At 40.4% G+C, this 22,053-nt stretch overlaps 1 protein-coding gene across 1 annotated transcript in view; it reads left to right on the top strand.

Annotated features, from left to right (window-relative positions):
• Positions 1-22,053, top strand: part of MNAT1 (MNAT1 component of CDK activating kinase) — a 115,073-nt gene that overhangs the window by 25,386 nt on the left and 67,634 nt on the right. The window contains exons 2-4 of the mRNA XM_014871381.2: positions 8,802-8,954; positions 10,563-10,636; positions 18,989-19,092. Coding sequence (XP_014726867.1) covers positions 8,802-8,954; positions 10,563-10,636; positions 18,989-19,092 — 331 coding nt within the window. The remainder of the gene's footprint in view (positions 1-8,801; positions 8,955-10,562; positions 10,637-18,988; positions 19,093-22,053) is intronic.

Here is a 22,053-nt window from a genome sequence, read left to right as displayed (position 1 = left end):
GTCCTATTATTCCTGTTGATTCTGATTCTAAAGCCTCACTGTTGTGACTGATGAAAAGTATAATTTCCAGTATGAAGTTTTACTCTATTGGTTGGACTTGTTATAGTTCAGTAGCCTTTTCTGCTGTTTTTCCTGAAAAGCCAATCTTCCCAATCTTGTGGTTATCTAGTTGCCTTTTTGTGCATTTATAGGCTGAGCTCATCTGTTTTGGGTGTGATTGACCAGAACCACACTGGTCACTTCAGGTTCAAGCTCCCGTCCTGCTGGTGACTTCCAGACACCAGCAGCTCTTCTGCTGCCGCCTTGGGTTCCCTCTGCCTTTTCCTGACTGCACCACGTGGCAGGGGGACCACGAAATGCTATTTAATTGGTATAGGGCTGTCATTTTCTCTACTTAATGCTCTTTAAGTGATGAGCTCCCAGTAACTCTGTGACTTGTTTCAAACGCATGAAATAATTTTTTTCAGTTGTGTTGCCTTCTGTTTCTGTTGTGAAAGGACTTGGCTGTAAAGTAATCTTGTGTACTTTGTGTAAAATATTCTGAAATAATTTGTCATGGTCTTTTGGCTGTCTTATTTTTAGCAATTCTGAAAAATAGTATTTACTCTCTGTCTGCTACCCCATGTATTATTGTATTGCTTGTGTTTTAACTGTTCATTGACTCAGCTTTTTAGAGGTGTGTTGATAAGCAACTTGTAGGGTACCCTGAAATAATGATGGACACTTTTTGAGTCTTTTTTCTCTCCTTCTGCTTTTGGATCAAGATAAACTGGCTCTAAAAGCTGTGGAGGAGGGAAGGAGACATTCCAATAAGCAGTGTTGGGTGCTGTTGATTCAGAGGCTGTGAAGAGAAGAACAGCTTTTTATGCCCTCCCACCCAGTGGAAGTCCCTGGGATCTTAGTTCAGGGATCTTGTTCAAACTGTAACCTGCCTGTGTGGTGCACCCAGTGGAAGAGTTTATCTGGCTGAAAAATGACCCAAAAAATAACTCTGTGTCTGTACAAATGTTATCCTGGCCTGTGGGAGAGGACAGCAGGGGAAGGACAGTGCACAGCAGTGCAGGTTATGTGTGGTGTTGGTGCCTTAACACGTAGGGATACACTTCTGGTGTTCCCAAGCTGAATATATAAACTCAGGGTTGTTGGGACTTCTGCTGCTTATCAGAATGGCAGATGATGTCTTAACCTTTGAGTTTGGCCATTCATTTGTAATTAAATAAAAAGAAACAGTTGATTTTATTGTATCATAAACCAAGATTTATGCAGGAGCTCCCACTTGGTCATGGCAACTTGTTCTTTTAGTCATTTCAAACCAAACAAGTTTAGTGGTAGGGAGGACATCACTTTGTTACACTTTGTTTTTTGATCCCTGATAGGGATTTCAGAGCTATCCAGGACATAGGTGATGCAGTAATTGCTCCACCAGGCTGTTTTTTCAGTTGTTTTTAATCATGTGTACGTACACCCACACTGTCTCTGTATTTGAATAGCTTGAGGAAACTGGACTGTGTACTTTTCATGCTTCAAGTCAAACACAAGTCTGTGCTCTTGGCAGGAGTTTGGCTCGGTTCCTCCCAATAGCTGGAAGAGATGAGCCAACATCCGTAGATCACTCAACAGTATCTTTGCAAAAGATGGCTCAAGATTTTGATTTTTGAGAGACTTTTAAAGCCTTGCATGTTTCCCATTGAGACCCCAAACCACTGTTGTATTTTGGAAAACCTTGGTCATATGCCTGGCTCTCTGACAGATGTGTCTTATCAATTTTATCTTCTTACTCTGAGATTAGACATGAAATATGGGAGTGTCTCGTGACAAGCCCTCAGTAATGTGGTCATGATATCCCATCATGCCACAAATACCTTTAAATGTTTTTCCCTTTTTACCGTAGAGCCACATTTCCTTGTCTTGTTCCCACATGCTGTTGTTGCACTGTAAAATGTGTTGAAAATGCAGGACAGAAGGTAGAAGTCTTGTTTCAGATCAAGTCGAAGATTTGTCATGACTATTTTGGGACCTCCAAGAGTTTATTTTTTGTTGTCTGTGTTTTCGTTTTTTCCATGTGATTTCTGGCTTATGTAGGTGTTTGGTGTGGTGGAATAAATGAATGCTCAGAATATGTGAGTTAGTAGGGCCTGGCAGCTCTGGGGGCAGCTCAGCCCACACCATGGTGCAGGACTTTGTCACAGAGTAAGAAATGGATATGGAAGGATAAGGGAGCTACATATCTTATGTGGAGTCTGGTGTGAGATCTCACACTGGTTAATGATAAGCATGTTTGTCTTGTGAGACAATGGGTGATGTTGAGCTGGTGTGTCTAAAGAAGTGCAGTTTGGACAGACTTGGAAAATTTCATAATTGTGACTTAAGTTCAGGTGTGCTGTGGGCAGCTGTTGATCCTGGTAATTACTTAATTTGGTATTTGCTGAGAACTCTGAAAACTTGCAAAGTTCTCATTGAAGGAGAATGAAGCATAATAAAAAGGCTATTGACACAGTTGAATTATTATTTTAGTGCATGTGTTTGCCCAGCAGACCATAATGGATTTGGAGTAGTTGTTCTGGTACACTGAGTAAATTCTGGGTCGGTTTTGGTGTGCCTAGTCATTGTGAAAGCACTTATTTCTCAATGCCACACAGCTGCTCTTGAAGTGTCAAGAATTGGTCTGTCAAGTACTGGCCTGTTGTTTGACCAAACTGGCAGAATGGTGCTATAAGACATTTTTTATGGTTGTGTCCTTAATTGACTAGGCAGCACTCTGCCAGTAAGAACCACTTTTATTTGAAATATCCATAGAAATGTTTTTCTACACTATCGAGAATTAATAACAAATTCCCTAACTTTTTCCTTAGAGGAAAAAAAAAAGTGCTCATCTGTACTGGATAAAAGTGATTTAAGTTCTAGCTTGCTGCAAATTCTCTTGTCAGGTCCAAGCCCCTTGAAATGGTTTTCTAGTAGAGATGTTGAAACACAATGGGTGTTGGAAATGTTTGTTTATTATTAACTGACTCAGTATGTTCTTTTTTGTTGTTTTTTTTTAAATGCCAGTGTTGTTCAGCCACTACCTGATCTGCATTATTTCTGGTACAGCTGAGGTGAACTGGTCTGTACAGCAGAGCATGTACATGGGTTAACTGTGCCTGAATGTCTCCTAAATTTTTGAGATGTCTGGGCTCATTTAACCTCCTGTTTTCTGCGATACGGAGCAGAACTTGACTGACAAAACAAAAATGAAACAGAAGTGGAGTGTGTGCATCCTTTTCCCAAAAGATATAAATAGTCTAGAAGAAGGATTGTGTTCTCAGCAGCTTGGCAGATGACGCTGAGAATTGACATAACACAGGCAGAGCACCGGAATCTCTTTTAGCTTTTGCTTTTTTGCTTAAATGGGGGGGCTCAGATCAGCCCTCTGGAGTCCTGATACTTCGGAGAAAAAATGAAATGTTAGCCAAGCAATCTCTGAGATTTTGTGTCACGGTGTGTGTGACTGGGCTGAAGAGAAGGGAGCTGCAGACAACGGCAGATAGCTTATCAACAGTGTTTAAAACCTCAAAACTCTTGCCTGAATTGAACACTTGTGATATTCTGATAGAGTTGTGGTTCCTGCCTGAAAGCTGTGTCCTATTGCCATGACAAGCTGTAGTCTCTGCGTGCCACGTGGGCTGCCTGTGAGACCTGTTTATTTACTAGCTGAAGACAAGACCTATTGTGTGTGGGGTTTTGGCTAAATAAGGTTTTGAGAGCATTCTGACGTTGTCTCCTCACAAGTAAGGACAGCAAAATCCCCACTGGTAGAATTTAACAGAATCTGGACAGGAATGAGAGAGAGAATAATTGGTATCACCTTCTCCCAACTCCCTCTTGTATTTGGCAGTCGGGGAAGAGATGACTCAAAAAACATAGGCAACAGCTGCTGCAAGTACTTGAATAAGGATTTATGGATTCCTGAAACTGAGGTGTGAAAAGACTGATTTTTATCCCTAACTCCCTACTGATCCCTTAAGCTCCTTTATTCTGAGGCTCTCAGTAGTGCTTGATGTCAGTGGTGTTACACTTCTCTTTGCTCTGCTTTTGGTCTCTATCATGTAACATGGGAAAAAATGGCTTTAGCTGGGTTCTTTTGACTCCTTTGGATCACAGAGGTCAGAGCTGCTGCAGACTCCAGGAAGAACCTGCCTTCTAGGCTGTGTCTGTGAGTCCATCAGCCCAGAAAATAAAGCTGCAGTGGCCAACTGCAAATCGTCGACGAGCTCTTGGCTATGTAGCAGAAATCACTGGGACTTGTTAAATGTACTGAAGGTTGTGAAATAAACAGGTTTGACAGCTGCTCTCCCCAAATTGGGTTGTTCCTGTCTCAGTTCAAGAATCACTGCTTGAGAATATCAAATTGTCTAATCCAAGCTAAGCAAGAAGCCCAGGAATGTTTCTAGAAGCATCTTTGATTTTAAAAAACTAGATGTCATTCTGTAAGCTTTCTCATGTGTGTGTTTTCTGTTTTTTAATATTCCATCCCCATAAATCAAGTCTTTCTACTTCTGTAAGTAAATTTCCCTTTGACATTGAAATTGAAGAACAAGTGAAAACACATCATTTTTGCTGATTCTTTCCACTCCTCTTTTTTGTGGTTCAGGTCTTGGCTATGTATTGAAGACTGTATTATTATTTTTTAATCAAAACTGTTTCTTCCATAGGAGAGAGTATAATTTGTTTTGTTACTTGAAATAACGGGAACATCTCGGTTACAAAAGCTGAAGAAAGAGGGCTTAGAAATTCTAAGTGTTTGATAACTGTTTAATTCTAACTGTTTAATGAGTGTATGTACTAAAAATAGGCTTTGTAAAGAAGGGTAGTAACTCATTTTGTAATGCTCCTAGTCAACAGCAAAAGCCATAAAGATTTTTTTTTTCTGAAATGATTAATGGCTGCATATCTGAAGTCCTGCAAATTTTTGTAGTACTCAGCAGAATCTAAAATTTTGAGTGAATATCATGTGTTCCTGCTTGTGAAAATAGCTGTTCCTTTAATCTGTTTTGTTTGCTCCCTTGCCAGCCAAGCTAAAAAAGTGAGCAGCACCATCAAACTATGCTAATTTTGTGAGCCATTTTCATCCTTGAGTGTCCCAGAGGGTTGATTCCTTATCTGCCATCGTCCCTGCATGAAGTGAATAGCATGTGTGAGGAATGCAGCATTGGGCACAAATCTTGTACCCTTTGAAGACACTCTGTCCAAAACAAACACTTAGTTCCCAGTAAGTGTAATTTGTTTGATAAATATCTTAACAGCTTTCTGGGGAGGAACCTCTGCTTGTTTTCTGCAATGTACCAAAAGCATTTTTAGTAGGATCCTGAAGTCCTTGAACATGAGGGCCTGTAGTGCTGTTTTTACATTGATGGTGCCAAACCATGTAGATGCTTTGTTTGCTTCCCCCAAAAATGTGCTGTTCTAGACTGCTCAGAGTGGCCTTTTGTTTAATACTTCCTGGGGATGAAAGAGAAGAACAGCAGATAAAACCACTGTCCATGAAATTAAAATGAGCGTTCTAATGTTTATTGGTGTCAAACCAGAAGACTTTATTGTTCCTGGTTGGCATTACTGATAATTGTCCCTGCTGTATGTGCATGTGTAAGTCCTTGGGTATTTTCTATTGATATCTTCATTCTGATTACATGCTCACAGGATACAAACTCAAATCCAAAAGGAAATGAAATATTTTAGTGAATGTGTGAAGTAGAATACAGACTGCAGAGGGTGTGTAACCTCAGTGTGAAGAGGAGAAGCAGCAACATCACACCCTGTTTGTTTAAATCTCATGTGAAGCTGTTATTTTCAGACAAACTCAGTATTGAACAAATGTAAGGATGTGACTTACAAACTAATAATGACAAATGTTCATATTTTTATATGTGTAGCCTATCAGCATACATAATACACATGCAAATGAAAAATTGCTTATTTAAGGTTCCTAATTTAAGAAAACATAGGGCCATCTTGGCCCTGATTTGAAGGTGAGTTTAACAGGTGCTTTGGTGCTTTGCTCATTTGGAGAAAGCCACATATAATGTGTTGGCTAAGGAGAGATGTACAGGATGGTGTCCTGCTTCCACAGTCAACTGTCCTTACAGCAAGGCCAGTGGGGAAGAGTTGGACTTGGAAAGAAATGGAAGGATCTCCTGAAATGTGTGGACTGTGTGCCTTGAGGAGCTCTCTAATACCAGCTGTGGTGTTGGGGTGTTCCTCTAGGCTATTGAATAAGTTGGATACCTTTGGTGAAGTCACAGAAATTGGTACATATCTTTAGTAACTAACAATCTAAATAATCCATGTGAAAAAAAAGAATGTATTTTTAAATTTTACACTGCAAGGTAATTCTTTTCAAGTCAGATTTTGAAATCATTTATTTCAAGGCATGAAAGAATTCATTAAATCCACCTTTATAACAATCTACCTTCCTGGTGATAACATGTGCTGTGACCTTAGGGTCTGCAACAAAACTAACAGGAATTCCTTGGAGCAGGGTTGGGGAAATGGATTTTTTTCCCTTCCTCAAGAATGTGTGACCCAACATCGCCATTGGTGGCAGAGTGGCTGCTGTTTGTGGGGGCAAGGATGACAGATCTGCTCGGAAGGAAGCTTGGGATCTGTGTCTATTAAATCTGTCCGGAGATGGGAGAGGAGGCAGGATATGGACAGAGTCCAGCTCTGCCCTTGACTTGTCCCATACAGCCCCCTTTGAATTCAGAAGGAATTATCTCCAAATAAATATGAGGGTGGATGTGCATGAGTGAGTGAGAATGCGATCACCTGATGTGGGATTCCCATAGTGAGGTGTTGACTCATCTTTTTATGTATGGAAAGCTATTTTGCAGCCTTAGAAACAGTGGTTTCAGTTGGGGAAGGCATTGAAGCACTTGTATGAAGTGCTTTTCCAAGGAGGGATTTTTTTCCATAGTCAAGTCCTGTGCAAACTTGAAATGTCTTTGATTTAGGGAAGGGGGGAGTGAAGTAGTTTCAGGTGCTACTGTCTGTGAATAATATCCTGCACATGGAGCCCCTGTTCTGTTGGTCCTTAGGCAATACTGTGATAAAAAAACAATACAAACACCTGCACTTGGATCCACCTGCTGAGTTCTGTCACTTTACACTCCTGTGCTATAACTTAGGAAGAAGGAGGCAGAGACTTTTCTGTGCTTTGGCTGCTGTGTTGAGAGACACAAACAGCACAAGGTGCCAGAATGAAGGAGACAGTGAAGCTGTCCTTATGTCAGGCTCCTGCATGCACAGACAGGTTGGGAGAGGAAGGAGAAAACCCTTTCCTTGCCTTGCCTGATCTCTTGCATTTACTATTGCTCCTCCCGTAGTGGGGACATAAGTTGCTTTCATTATGTACGTGATATTAATTTCTCATTATTTTATCGAGTCCATGTTCCAGCAGCTTCTAAATTTCAGGCTTAGTGTGCTAATGAAGTTTGATCTTTCCCTACCCATATAATTTGTATTTATAAATGCACTTTGTGTTCTAACTAAAGGAGTTCTAAAGCAGGCAAATGCCCAAGTAAATTCAAAGTTTGCTCTTTAACATTTGCAGCTGCTGTGCAAGATGCAGGCTGAAGCTGTAGTTCTCCATGTGTTAACAACAACCAAAAAAATTGCCCTTTTTTTTTTTTTTTTTTTTGTGAGATACAATTGTGTTTGTTTTGCACTTTCTAATCTTGAAAACAGAAGCTGGGTAAAACTGGTTGGCTCTCCTCATCTCTGCCTCAGTAAGGACTGGAACCAGTTTAGTTGGGGATAGGTCAGCAGTGTGAAAGTTTTGTTTAAGATCTTTCTCAACCATGTCAGTGTTGTTTCTCTTAACTTGTTTAGCTTTTGTGCTGGGTTTGTGAAGGTAAAACATGGCTTAGCCCTTAATGTACAACTGTTTTGGCTTCAATATAGCAAAGCTATAAATAGGCTCCCCTTTGCCTCCCCAGCAGTAGGAAATGACTGCAGCAGGTGTTGTCCTCTGCTAGAAATTTGCACATTATTATTACCCAAGTAGTTTTTTCTTAAAATCAGCTTTCTTGTTATGTGTTCTTCCTTTATTAAATGCCAACTAACTGGTCAGCAAGTATCTTGTTAAAATCTGAAGTCTTCATAAGGTCAAAAAAAGTAAAAACAGGAAGGTATTTTTGGTTTATATCTGTGCAGCCTCTGTGTAAAGTTTATTTTATATGCAATTTAAAAAGTATTACCAGAAGGCACAGGAGAGCTGCATGAAGCTGGTTGCTGACTGAAGTGGTTTTGATTCTTTTAGCTTTGCTGGGCTGGAGTTTAGCTCAGGTTTGTTGTAGCAGTTCCTCTGTGATAGGACTGGCAGATGCTTGGAAGTCTGCAGGCAAGATTGTATCCATGCTTGGACTGAATTCTCCTTGCACTGCAGCATGAAGAAAATAAACAGGTTTTTTTGTTCAGCGAGGTGGTGCTTAGAGTAAATAAGGATATTGCAATCTGGTCCATGTGAAATGGGTTCGCTGGTGTCAGTAAACAAGCTTCCCCTCGATACAGACCCCATAATTTTGTTTGGATTACTTTTTGGTCCCAGCAAAGAGCTGGAGTGTTTGTGCAGGGAGAATCGATGTGTTTGTGCTGCTGAGCCTGTTCTGTTCAGGGTGGAGAGCCCTGGCCTCCTGCCACTGGTGGGTGCTGCAGGAAGAGTGAAATCCAGGGAGATTGCTGTGCCAACAGCAAAAAGGGGGGGCAGTCTGTGTTTCAGTTCTTGTTTAACATCTGGGTGCCTTTGCACCCCTTCCTTTCTCCCACAGATGTGAGAGTTGTGTGGAGCTGCTGTTTGTGAGAGGGGCTGGGAACTGCCACGAGTGTGACACCCCCCTGAGGAAGAGTAACTTCAGGGTACAGCTCTTTGAGGATCCTGCTGTCGACAAGGAAGTGGAAATCCGGAAGAAAGTGCTGAAAATGTGAGTGTCACCATTTAAAAGAACAGAAGGTGGATGTATTTAATAGATCACAGTTTTTAAAAACTGACTTATTCAGTGGTACAGAGGAGATTTTTCTTTTTTTTTAAAGTGGAAAATCATAAAACTTGACTCCATTTATCATGGAGAAATTTCAGAGAATCTGATTTTGTGCAACAATTGAGAGCTGAATTCTCAATTTAGCCTTGAGGGATTCCTGCTTAGTGTTAGAAAATGTTGGGTTTTTCTATGTGGCCTTCTTTGGCAAAGACTTGGCTCCAAAATGGAGATGATTAGATACTGAGGGGGTGAACATGGCAGTAGAGCGAGAAACAGGACCTTGATTGTTTTGTTCCCTGGGGACCTGTTCTGAGAGTTGGAGGCCAGTTCCCTTCAAAATCAAAATGGGCAAAAGAGAGTTCACATTGTTTTTTGCTTCACACAGCAATTGTTAGTGGAAATGGTTCCTCACAAGCCTGGTGTTACCAGTCTCTCATGCAGATTTGAAAGCTCTTGAAATTGAGACAAATGAGGTCTAAAATTTCGTCTCGCTGCTTGTGGCCAGTAGGCAGCATTTTATAAGGAAAATAAGCAAGCCAGTTGGTGTTTTGATGGAAGAAAATCTGATAAATGTAACAACCCAGAGAGACTTGTGTGTGCCTAAGTGAACTTACAGGTACATTATAAACTTGTCAGCCTTTATCTAAAATTTGGTACAATAGTAAATGAATCATATAATGTTGCTGAGATGTGAGGAAACTGTGCCACTGAATACCAAGATGCTGATGTGGAAAGCAGTAATAATTTTGGTGCTGGATTATAAAGTCTACTAAAGTTAACAGAAGTCAAACTGGAATAAGTAACTGAATAAAGTTTAGTTAGAAGGGAAGGCATTGGAAAATGCTTGGCCCACTTGGGTTTGCCAGATTAATTTTTAGGAGGCAGAAAAAATGCCCCCAAATTGGAATATGGCCTCAATTCTTGGGATTTTTATATTTCTGGGTATCATGGTCCACAGATCAGGCAGAATCTCAGCTTTATATTTTCTTGGGAAGAAAGTCTGCATGTCTTGACTTTCAAAAGCCGTCTATGTTCTAAACCAGTTGTCCCTTCATCCTTTTACTTTCTCCAGCTCTGAAGAGGTGAATATGAGTGCTGGAATGGTCTATTGATATGAAATGAGATAATTGTGTAGCATTTTTGGTTTGCTGCTGACATATGCTTTCTGTTGTGGGCACAAAGCCAAACTCCTTTTTCTGATAATTCTAGAAAAGCTTTTTTTTTCTGTGGGTGTTTCTGTTGCCTCTGCCTTTGTTAAGAGGCTGGCTGGGAGTTTCTCTATCTTGGCCTCTGTGCTCATGTTTACCTGTAACCCTGGAAAAGGAATTGGCAAACAATAGGCAAAGATAGCACTGATTTCTTCCAGGCTGCCTCCTTTCCTTTGGAGCAGGCACTTCTGTCTCCCATTAAAGATTCTGGTCAGTTTGGGAGTCACAAAGCACACAGGAGATAAAACTAGATCAATCAGCTTAATCAGCTTGCAGCAAAAGGCTTGTTGAATGGAAATTGCATCTTTCAGTGTTTTATAAATACTTTTCTCTTCTCTCGAAGATACAATAAAAGAGAGGAAGACTTTCCCACTCTAGATGAATATAATGATTTCTTGGAAGAAATAGAAGAAATTGGTAAGTCTTAATTCTTGCATTTTTGATGTGCTGTGCTTATGAAACCATAGGCTTTTATCTTCTGACTCAGCTGCCTGTGAGAATGTCTAAGTTCAGTTTCTGGAATATGATTTATCATAGTATCAATTTTTTATCTAATTACTTTTTTCCTGCATTTTAATCATATTTGCTGAACTGTATACATTGTTAAATAAAACATTTAATCTGCCAGAGAAAAAAAACACAATCTAAAGAGGAAGCAAGCTGGAAAAGAAAGGCTTATAGGGGACTGTCAGTGCTGCATGGGCAAAGATTAAACAAAGAGAGAAATTGAAATTTTCATTATATGCCTCCATTAGCTTTATCTACCATGACAGAAGCCATATGGTGTCTTTCATCGTTTTTGCTTCTGCAAGTACAGTAGTTGAAGCTCCTTTGAAGCTGATGACCTTACATACCACTGTGGTAGCATTTTATGTTGCTGTGCAGAAGGAGAAGTTTTAGGAACAGACGTTGATTTCTTTCTCTTTGGATTAGCTGAAGCAGAACTTTGCCCTTTGGGGAAGGGACAATGTTATCAACAGAGTTTATTTTCTTCTTAGTTAGAGTGACTTGTGATTTATGGTGGAGTGATGGGTTTTGCTTAGAAAAACAAGGATGTGTTCAAAGGAGTGACTCCTAAATGGTTTGTTCTTGTTTTTTATGAGCTTCTGAGGCTTTTCTTTTTTTTGACCTGGAGGAAGAAGAGGTGACTTAGAGCATGCAGGAGAGGCAGTGAATGTGATTTGAAGGAAACAGTGAAGATGCCACTTTTCCTTCAGTTTTCTCAAAGGAGACCTTGCTCGTTTTTGCACTGTGGTGTTTTGTAGAAATGTGTCCAATGCACTTACAGCTGTGAGTGCTGTATCATGTTTTTGTTGGCATCAGGAGGCTGAGGCTGGGAAGCCAAATCGTGTGGCTGGGAAACACCAGTCACACTCACATGGGTCCAAATATCTGGAGGAGATGATGTGGGTGTAGCTTTGTTTGTATATTTCTTGGAATGGTATGGGGGAAGGAAGGAATGAATAGAAAGAATGGCCAGAGGATCCTGGAAGAATCTGTGCTCATAGACACGTAGAAAAAAAAAAAGCAAAACTGCTTTTTTTTCATGTAGCATTAAATACAATTTCCCACTTAACTGCTGTTGCAGGACTTTTCAACATCTGCAACAAGGGAGTCGAAGTTTTGCCTGAAATTGTCTGAACCTCATGAATTTGTGCAGGATGTTATGATTTTACAGCTCTTGGGATTAGGTGGTTACATTGCAAATGGTTCCAAATCCTGTACTGGGAACTTGGTTTAGAAGCAGCAGAAACCTGGCTGGTCTTGGTAACCTTATGAAAAAAAGTGAATTGGCCAGTAATTGTTTTGGCCCTTCAAATGCGTGGTGAAGAAGCTTGATAGAGTTTTTAGGAATTGGAATTAGTTACCTGAGAAGGACACTGAAAATACTAAAAGGAATTGGAAGTCCAACTGCATCCTGGTTTGTTCATGCAGTAGCCAGGGTGATGAAAGGAAAGAAGGGGTGCAGTCAGAAGATTCTTAATTTTCACTGTCAGTGAGTTCATTGAGGGTATCAACTCCAGACAGGTCCCAGAGAACAGGTTAGATTCAATAACACCACTTTAGGTAAGAGTTCAAGCCCTGCTCACTCTCCCTGGTGACAAAGCCCTTTGCACATTTGTCCCCAAGCCCATCCCTGCTGTGGTCCTGGGCAGTTTTCTGGTGTGACATTTTCCAGTGCATGTTGTGAATGGTGTGACTGAGCAGTGTGTTAAGTCATTGACTCTGTACAGTAATTTCACACTTTATTGCTGAGAGGAGTTATTTCATTTTTGTGTGTCTCTGAATTCCCTGTTTGCTTGCTCATGTGGAAAATTTGGCTTCAAGATGGAAAAGAAAGGATGTGTGGGGCAGCTTTGGCCTGTGGAGCCAATGTTCAGCAGGCTGGCAGTAGCTGGTGGTGGTTGGGAAGGTAGGGAGCCAGGGAACTGGATTTCCCCTCTCTCCCTGTGTCCCAGACTTTCAGTTTTTCTGTGAGAGGGTCAAAGTGCAGTTTTACTTTTTTTTTTTCCCCCCCTCTTCGCTGGAAGATTTTGTTTCTGGAGCTATTGTAGGGCTTTAAATGAAGTAGTTGCTTAGCACAGACAAAATGTAAACATCCTGTATAGGTGTCTTTCATGTGACCCTGATTCTGATAGGTTTTCCAAATATTCCAGGTCGGTCAGCTCCAAAAGTAGCGAAGGAATGAGATACAGCAATTGCTGACCTCGCTTGAAACACATTTTTCCCCTTCATATCAGCTATTTTATACCTACAGACTTTTTCTATTGAAATAGAAGAGTTGGATGGTGCAGCAACAATGTGTGTGTGGGGGAAGGTCAAACAAACATTTGAGTAGTCACCTTTTAAGATTTCTATTATAAAAAACAGGTTTTTGAAGTGGTTTAGAGTGTAGCCATTGAATAATGCTTTGGGCTAAAATGTGTTAAACAAGGCTTTAAATAAAAACCACATTTTAAAGCAAGTTTTCCCTGGTAGAAAAATCGGTTGGACAATTTGAGAACATTGTAAACACAGTTTGTTGTCATTAGCACTAGGGATAAAGTGAAAGGGTTAAAACCCGCCTTTGGGAAAGGTGTGGACAGCATATATCTGAGTGAGTCAGGTCTGTGTCTGTAGGAGAGGTTAAACCTTTGAGTATTGCTACAAGTTGCACTCTCTGGACACAATGTGAATTTCACTTGCTCTTTCTACGAGATTTTCTTCTTCCCCACCGTATCTCTGTAGCCATTTCTCCAAGCCCTGTGTGAAAGCTCTGCGGAGCAGGACCCGCCTCCTCCTGGTACCTGAGCGAGGCCCCCAGGCATTACCACAGCACAATTGGTAGCGGTAATTGCTGCTTTTTAAAAACATTCCCTGCATTCAGCTTCGCAGGAGGCTGCTGTTATTTGTGTATTCCTGTATCTCCCAGATCCTCCAGGACTTTATGCAATACCGGTTGCCTCATGACTTGTCTTGCTCAGAGCTCTTATCTGACAAGTGATCCTTGGATAGAAAAGGTTTTGCTATCTGTCATCACTTGTGGCTTGTGCTGTTTATTGTTTTGTGGTTTGGATTTTTCACCCTCCGTGTGTGTGTGTTCTCGAGGATGGTGTTGCTGGTCCTGATAAAGGCAATAACCCAACTGGAAATTGGGCAGGTTTATCAAAGATCTGCTTCAGTCATCTCATGTGAGCAAAGATTTCACACTGCTCCAGCCAAAATGGTCTTTTTTAGACTGATGGGACTGAGTGATTTCAATCATTCATTACTATGCAATTTTTCTGGAAAAATTATTGACTCAATAGAAGACCACTGAGGATAAACAGAAACAAATATTAATACCTAACTAGACTTTTCTGGCTTAATTGTTTCTGATAATTATTTTATTATAATCACAGAAGTGTTGTTTGGAAGGGACCTGTTAAATTCTTTTCCATCTTTTCTGTGACCCCTCTCCTATCCCTTTTAAAAGTACAGAGATCAGGCACCAAAAGCACCAAGGGAAGGTGCCAGGGTAGCCTGGGACATCCCCGGCAAACTGAGGATGAGATTGTGTCTCCCTCTGTAGCCCTCTGCCATTCCCAGTCTGGGGTTTTATGAAGATGATAATTAAGGAGCTGTTTGTAGTAGGATGGGAGGAATGTTGTTTATAACGAACTAATGCTAATAATTTTTAGTCTTAGTCTAAAACAGGGAGATTTTGAGGGACTTAGTCCTGCAGTACAGGGATATTCATTCATACTGCTATGTTCTCTGGATAAGTTCTTTGCCATTTAATTAAAATTTTTGTCTCATTTTCTTTTTTATAACTAGGAAAATATTTTTCCATTTGTTGTAGAATTATATAATGAATGTTGTTGTTTCGAAAAATAGAGAAAGTTTCCCTGTAGAGGCTGAATTTCAGAACTTGGGAGTTTCACCTAAATAGAATGAAATGTTTCACAAAAACACAATAGTCTTCCTGTTATAGTTAACAGATGTCTCAAGGCAAGTCATTTTATAAACCAACCAATGTGAGATGGATAAGTAGATAAATAATTGTTGCATACAAAACAGCTTCTGTTTCTTTTCCCTGAAGGGCTTCAGGCCTCTTATATCGGCTTATGCTATATTTCAACATGGACAAAAATAAGTCTGTCTTCTCTTTGAAACCTTTTCAAACCAGCCATCTGCTTTGCCACTCATATTCAGATCTACACCAATATTTTTTCAGGGTAGGTGTAGCATATGAGTTGGGATTTTTAACTCTTTCTAGTTCTTCTGATTCTATAATTTTTTTTATTGTGGTGTGGGGGTTTTTGTTGTTGTTGTTGTTGTTTATTTGTTTTTTAATTTAAGAACTATATTTAAAATAAACTTCTGGCAAAATTCAAGGCAGGCCAAATAAAAAAAGTGTGGCATAGTCCTAGCTGTGTTAAAATTAGTATGTTAGTATTAGCAACTGTGTTCTTTGGTTTTATAGTTGTTGGATTTAAATGCCAAGTAACTTGTGGAGGGGAGAAGGCACAAGAGAGGGAAATAATATCTTAATTATTTTTTGTGGCCTAGTGCCCCTTGCAAAACAGACTTGTCAGCTGTATTGTGAGGATACAATGGCAAGAATTTGTATTCTATAAATATTGATGAAAAGACGTTTGGAGCTCATGAAAAATTAATTAGAAAATATGTTGAAAGATGTTTGGGCTGGCTGGCTGGCCACTGGTAACCATGCAGTGTCAAAGAGCAGCTTGTTTTGCTGGTAGGTGTTTATTGTAGGAGGGAAGATGCTGCTTTCATGCCCTGAAGGGCAGCTGGTGACACTGAAGTTGATGTAGGCAGATTCAGGCTACACTGTTACACTTTCCAGTGTTTTACTTTTTTATACTTTTTTTACACTGTTTCTCGTCTTGCAACAAAATGTCTTAAGTGTTTCCACTCTTGTTCCTCATCAGTGGCTATATATCAGGATTCTTTGGGGCAAATTTGCTCTGACCTTTGAGGGTGCTGGAAGTTCGAATTTCTGATTGCTGGTGTCCTACAATATCCTTGAGTGACAAAGCAGAGTGAAATGGACAGAGCAGAGTCAGCATGGTGTGAGCAGGTCTGGCTGCTGAGAGGGTTGTAGCTGTGGTTTGGTTCCAGCCACAGCAGGAAAACAAGGGAGGATAAACACTTTCACCATGAGCACAGCAGTGGGCTTTTAGGGTGACTGTGCAGGTGGCTGCTGAAAATTTCCCAAACATTGATGCAGAAATAGATTTTTTTAGATAGAGAAGTTATTTCTTATGAAGTATCAAAATACACCCGTTTTTGTAAGCAGGTCTCAATAAATGTAGGCATCTGCTCGAGTTTAAAACATGCCTGCTTTCTCCCAGTATGAGTTTTAAATCTTAAGCTTCTTGTTTTGCAGACCAAATTGTGACCAGTTGAACCGAATAAAGATATCTGAGAAAGAAGCAAGAAAAACACCCTGAAGGTTTCAAGCAGCAATAATTGCAAAACAGAGATCATCAGCTTATTGCTGGATTTATTTTTAGAGAAGTATTCACGATATTCAGGAGCCTAAAGGCAATTTGGCATCTCCTCATGCACCTGAAGGTGGCATCTGGGCATCCTGCTAGCACAGCATGGCTCATATGCTATTTGTTTCTTGTGTCGTCATTGAGGAGTTTAGAGAGCTGCTGTGTGGATTTAAGTTGTAGGAAGTGCTGACATTCCCATGCAGCTGCTGTCATTGCAGAGCCCTGGGCTGATTGTGTGCCAGCATTTTCACATGACACTTCTTCTCTGCTCTAATACTCAGTTATTAAAATTTCTTGTCAGTGGGCAACTGTAGGCTGGGAATTTGGCAGTCAGATGGTCATTAAAATACTAAAAATTTAGACTAAAATAATGTTTTACTAAGGAGAGGTTGCTACAACCAAAAAGGGTGTGTTTGTCACAATATGAAATAGGGAAAATGTTATGCCTTTTGGAGAGGAAAAAAACTCCAAAGCATTTGGGATGGGTAGCTTGCTTCCAAAAACCAAGGAGCTGAACTTTGGCTTGTTTGGGTTATGGCAGTGCCCAGAGGTTCCAGCTGGGGTGAGATCAAGACCACAGGGAGAAATGCTGCCTGAAGCTATAGTATGGGGATACAGCAGGTGGTGTGTAGGAGAAAGGAACCTTTATTCCCCTTCTCCTGGTTCTTGCCAGTGGGAGATCTCCAGTACAGAGGCCCAGTGGTCTGACCGGGAACAATGGCAAAGTTCAAAAATTCAACTCCAGGTGTTGATTCTGAAATTCTTAAATCACAAACTCGGCCATCTTAGATCTTCCTCCTGAACTGAGGATGCTGGGGTGGGGCTGGAAGAGTTCAGCTGATTCAGGAGCCAGACTGAGCTGAAATGTCATTCATCTTGATTCTTGATACTGCTTATTATTTGGAAAAAGGGAAAAATAAATATGACTTTTTTATTTTTTAAGGTTAGGAAGTTCGTAGACTGTATCTTGCTGAGCCCTTCTTTGTTGCAGTTTGAGGAAATTGAGTATTTTTAATAAGAGTAAGATGATGTGGTGGTTTGGTATTCTTGGAAAGAGAGTATTCCTATTGCCATCTGTAGCCTTTTATTACTTCCCTGGTATCCTCTCTGGCACTTGTCTGGACCCCTGTGTTGAGCCACTTCAGGTTACTGGAGGATTTCTGGTGACACTGCAGAGCATCCGAGGGAGTTCTGGAATCAGAGCAGGGGAAGGAGTAAGGCCTGTGCTTGGGGAGAAGGGACATAACAACAGGAATGCCTCTCTTGGCAGTATTGAGCTGAGCTGCATCCCACAGCTCTACCATTTTGGACCTTCCTGTTCCTTCTTATTTGTGTTTGTTCCTGGCATTGATTTCTTGATGTTTCCTTCACTACTCTCACCTGGTTTGCCATTCTGGGCTACTCTTGGTTTGCCTAGAACTCTCCTAAATGCTCATTTTTGCCCTGTTACCTGTGGGGATATGATATATTTATATAAAGAAGGGATATGATCTTCCCCAAACTGAGGTGTGTGTTATCCTTGTGAATAACAACAGACTTCGTGCTGCTTCCTTCTGTTCCTCTCTAGCAGCCTCACTGGTACAAAGGATTTGGCAGTGGTATCTGTGCCCAGGGTTAGCTCAGCCCTGATTACCTAAAAGCCTGAGAAGAGAGAACTGAACCAGAACCTCCCCAGTGCCATGCTGGGGTTTCCACAAGAACCTCCTTCCCCCCTGCAGGGTCTGGTGTAGCTCCATCACTGCATGGTGGCTTCTTGCGAAGGATTTATCAATGGCAGCACAAATTTCTCCTCTGCTCTTGTAGCCACGTGACAGAGCTCTTGGAGGCTTTGAGTGCTGTGTGCTGGCACTGTTCAGTCGCTTTAAGGCCATGGGCATGAGCCCAGCATCCACTCTGGATGGGGATCACCAAACAACTTCCCAGTGATAACGGCGTTCAGTTGGAATTCACTTGACCCACAAGTGAACCAGTGACCTAGAGGTGAAGGGCTCAGGCATTGTATCAAGTTACAAATCATCCAAACCATCTACATCTTTCAAGCTGTTGATTATAGAAACTGTTCAATTTCTTGAGATATCATCTGTGCCATGTGTAGATAATTGGGAATGTTGTGCTAAACTATGGAGCTTGCTGGCCGACCCTGCTTGCTCATAATTACATGAGATATGGTCTGTCACCATTGAGAGACATCAAAAGAATGTCAGCTGACCTATTAATCTGCAGGCATCTGCAGATTCCTCATAATAAAGGTAATTGTACATTGGTGCCTTTTAAGTTATCAAACAATGTGAATTTTTTTTTGTGTACCTGAGAATTCAGTCACTGTAGTCGTTGTGCATTAGCTATTCTTTGTGAAATGGAATAAATGAATTTCTAACCTTGTCTTCATATGCCTGTGTTTGGTCTAATTTAATTTTACAGGAATCACTGTGGTCTTAGTTGTAACTACTACTTGGAAAGATCATTATTTTATGAATAATATGATGGTTATTCATATGTATCGTTACAAATGTCACAAAATGAGATGCAAGATTCAAATTTTAATCTCCTACAGATGTGTAAACCTACAGAAGTGCAAACCTACAGAATCTCTGCTGGCTTTCATTGGAGTACAGTGACTTAGCAGATTGTCTCTGTCTTTATATGGCATGTTTAAATAAGTTCTGTTACTGCAATGTTTATATTTGGCTAGAAGGGATAGAGAGCATAAGAATAGTGTTTCTTTGTCATAGTCATGCATGCTGACCTAATACTTTTGCTTTCTGTCTCTATAATGTTTATGCAGTATTTAACTTGACCAACAATGTGGACTTGGAGAACACCAAAAAGAAAATGGAGCTGTATCAAAAGGATAACAAAGAAGTCATTCAGAAGAATAAGTTAAAACTGGTTAGTTAACTTCTTTCCCCTACATTTTTTATTCATTTGTTAAAGAATTAAAGGATTTGTGGAGTACTTTCTTAAAACAAATCAAAGATGAAAGCACTGTGCTGAGTTCTTTGTATTTAAGTATTGAGGTTGATAGTTGAAATGTAGTTATGCTTTATTTTGGGAAGGGCTTGAGAAGGGGGGAAGGCAGTAGAGCCTGTGTCTAATACATCACCACGGCATGTGTGCTGGCAGTGTCGTTGGACAATATCCAGGAGACATGAAGTTCATTCCTACACCAGGACAATTGTTCCTTTCTCATCTGAAGGAAAAAAGGAATCCAGACTCAGACATTGTGAAGCTCCCAGGAGAGAGTTGTAAAATTGAGGCAAAGCACAGGCCTGGTTTATGCAAAATTCAAAATGAAAGATGTTGAAACAAACATTAAAACTTTTGTTCAAGAGCTGATAACAGTAACATCAGGGATATTGTATATATGATCTGTATGCAAAACACAGGGTTCTTTGAAGATTCATTCATTAAATTATGGCTCACATATCATTTTGTTCTTTAAAAATAAACTTGTATGCATTTATTCCTGTAAGAAAAGTTTAATCTGTTAAATATTTTTTCAGCATTAAAATACACATTGTTATCAGTTCTTGAAGGAAAATGTCTGCCCAGAGTGTGACATAACAAGGGTTTGTGTTTGTAATCCAGTTGCACTAAGGACTTGCTTTCAAATCAGTAGGGGTGAAATCCTCACTCCCATGAAGTCTGTGGCAAAACTCTGAGTGATTTCTTTAGCTCTAGGATTTCACAGGAGGAGATTGGAATCTGAAAAATGTTTGTTTGAACCTCTTCCTTTTAAAGGCAAGGAAATTTCCCTAGGGGTCCATCTCTGATCTGTTATCCTGTCTCTGACACTGTGCAATATCCTCTGCTTCAGAGCTTGAAGAGACCTGCCAAAGCTTTGGCTGCATGTCTTATTTTACAATGGAGCTGCAGCCTCTGGGGTCACAGTGAGAACAGCTCTGCCTGCAGCCCACCTTCCCTTCAAGGAAGTGGCTCTGACAGCCTGTGCAGGGCCTGTGTGATGCTGTCAAGCAGCTCTGTAATACCCTGGACCCACTCAAGCCCCCAGGACTTCTGTTTGCTGTGCTCCACAGTCCTGCTGTGCTGGGGGCTGGCTGCTGGAAGCTGGGCAAGCCTGTGTGAATCCAGACTCACTGGAGAGCTGGAGACATTTCTCTTTCTTTTTTTTTTTCTTTTTTAACATTTGAAACATTCATAGTTTATTTTTCAACATTTGGAACATAATAATGGACTTTACACAGTGGTTATTACAAAAACTGCATGATCTTGCCCATAAATGTTGCCCTCTCCTAAATGAAGGGTTGCTTTTCCTCTCCAGCTCTTAGCAAGTTTTGGAATGTCTTTACTCTGTGCATGGTAAAAGGTGTCCTACTTTCTTGGTTAAACTTCTTATGGCCAGTCATTGTCCTTTCATTCTTGACTTAAATTTTTTCTATCCACTGTAATAGGTTGCTTCTGAGGGGTATAGATATTTTCTGTCCCCCTTGTTGTTTCTGTTAACTTTTGCCTGCTCCAATTTGAATTTGTGTTTGGCAAGCAGAAGGGGCCAGAATTGAATGCAGAGATCTTAATGCCTCTCATAAAGGAACTCTGTTTTCCCTTTTCTGCTGGAAATACATTGATCTTAAGCCTGTTCTTCTCTCGTATTTTAGAAAAAATAGTGAAAATCTTGGTGTTCTTGTAATTATAAATTGTTTTTAATATATAGATATTTATATATACTTTTTATTTATAAAACCTTGCACCCTGAGTGGAGTACAGTTTTTCCAGTGTTTCTCCCTTAAATATTTGCAATTCTCCAGTCACAGGGTAACTTGTTACTTCCTACTTTATCACTAGATGTTTAATTTCACTTGCTGCTTTGTGCAGTCTTGAAATAGTTGTGTCTGAATTCTGTGATGTGAATGTGCATGTTTTCTTGATTATCCTTTCCTGAATGTGGTGAAATGTGATTTTATTTTCTATTTACTTTTTCACTTGTAGTCTTGAGTTTACTCCAGGCTTCACCGTCATTATCTTTTCCTTCACATATTAGAATTGTGTTTAGATTATCTTTAGTCTGGACACAACCCTTGCTGCCTATTGAATTCATCTCTTCTCTTTTACTGTTCTCTTTGGTCTTCCTTTAAAGAATTTGATCTGACACATGATAATTCTTCCATTTTCCTGTAGTCTGCTCTGGTTTAGGTTTGTTTATCAGTTTACTTATTTCTGACTATATTTTTTTCTGGGCTGTTTCTTCAGACTAGGTCTGTCAGCACTTCCCTAGAAGTTTTCTTCTGTTTTAGTGTAAATTCCAGGCAATCTTTAAATAAATGTGGAAGAGCCTTGGAATGTCTCAAAGTACCCTGAGCTCCTCAGTTTTGTTGACTGAACTAACTAAATCCCTTAATTCTCCAACATAACCTCAGTTAAAAGTTTGGGGATTCTCTTGTTTGTTTTTTCTTCCTTTCATTAAATGCAAAGAGAGCCCAGTTCCAGGTGGTTACTGATTGGTGACCAGCTTTATACCAGTGTCACTGCACCAGTTACAAAATGGGAGCAGCTTCTGTTGGCTTGGTGGCAGGTGAGGAGATCTGTCAGCTCTTGCATCCAGGAGTAACTGGGCCTCACTGGGACCCACTGGCTTGATCTGTCTGGTAAAGGGATTTTTTTTTTTTTGGCATATTCTGGCTTTTATTGGGTAGGTGTGCTTTATGATACAACTTTATGATTAGAACAAACTTTACTATGGTCTTGGCTTCAATGATCACAGAATAAGCTGAGTTGGAAGGAACCCACAAGGATCATTGAGTCCAGCTCCCAGCCCTGCACAGCACCAGCCCAAGAGTCACACCCTGTGCCTGAGAGCATTGTCCAAACCCTCCTTGAGCTCTGTCAGGTTTG

Source organism: Sturnus vulgaris, chromosome 6 (genome assembly GCF_052056855.1).
Source record: "Sturnus vulgaris isolate bStuVul1 chromosome 6, bStuVul1.hap1, whole genome shotgun sequence".
In the NCBI taxonomy this organism is placed as follows: domain Eukaryota; kingdom Metazoa; phylum Chordata; class Aves; order Passeriformes; family Sturnidae; genus Sturnus; species Sturnus vulgaris.
This window is presented reverse-complemented; position numbering and strand designations above follow the sequence as displayed.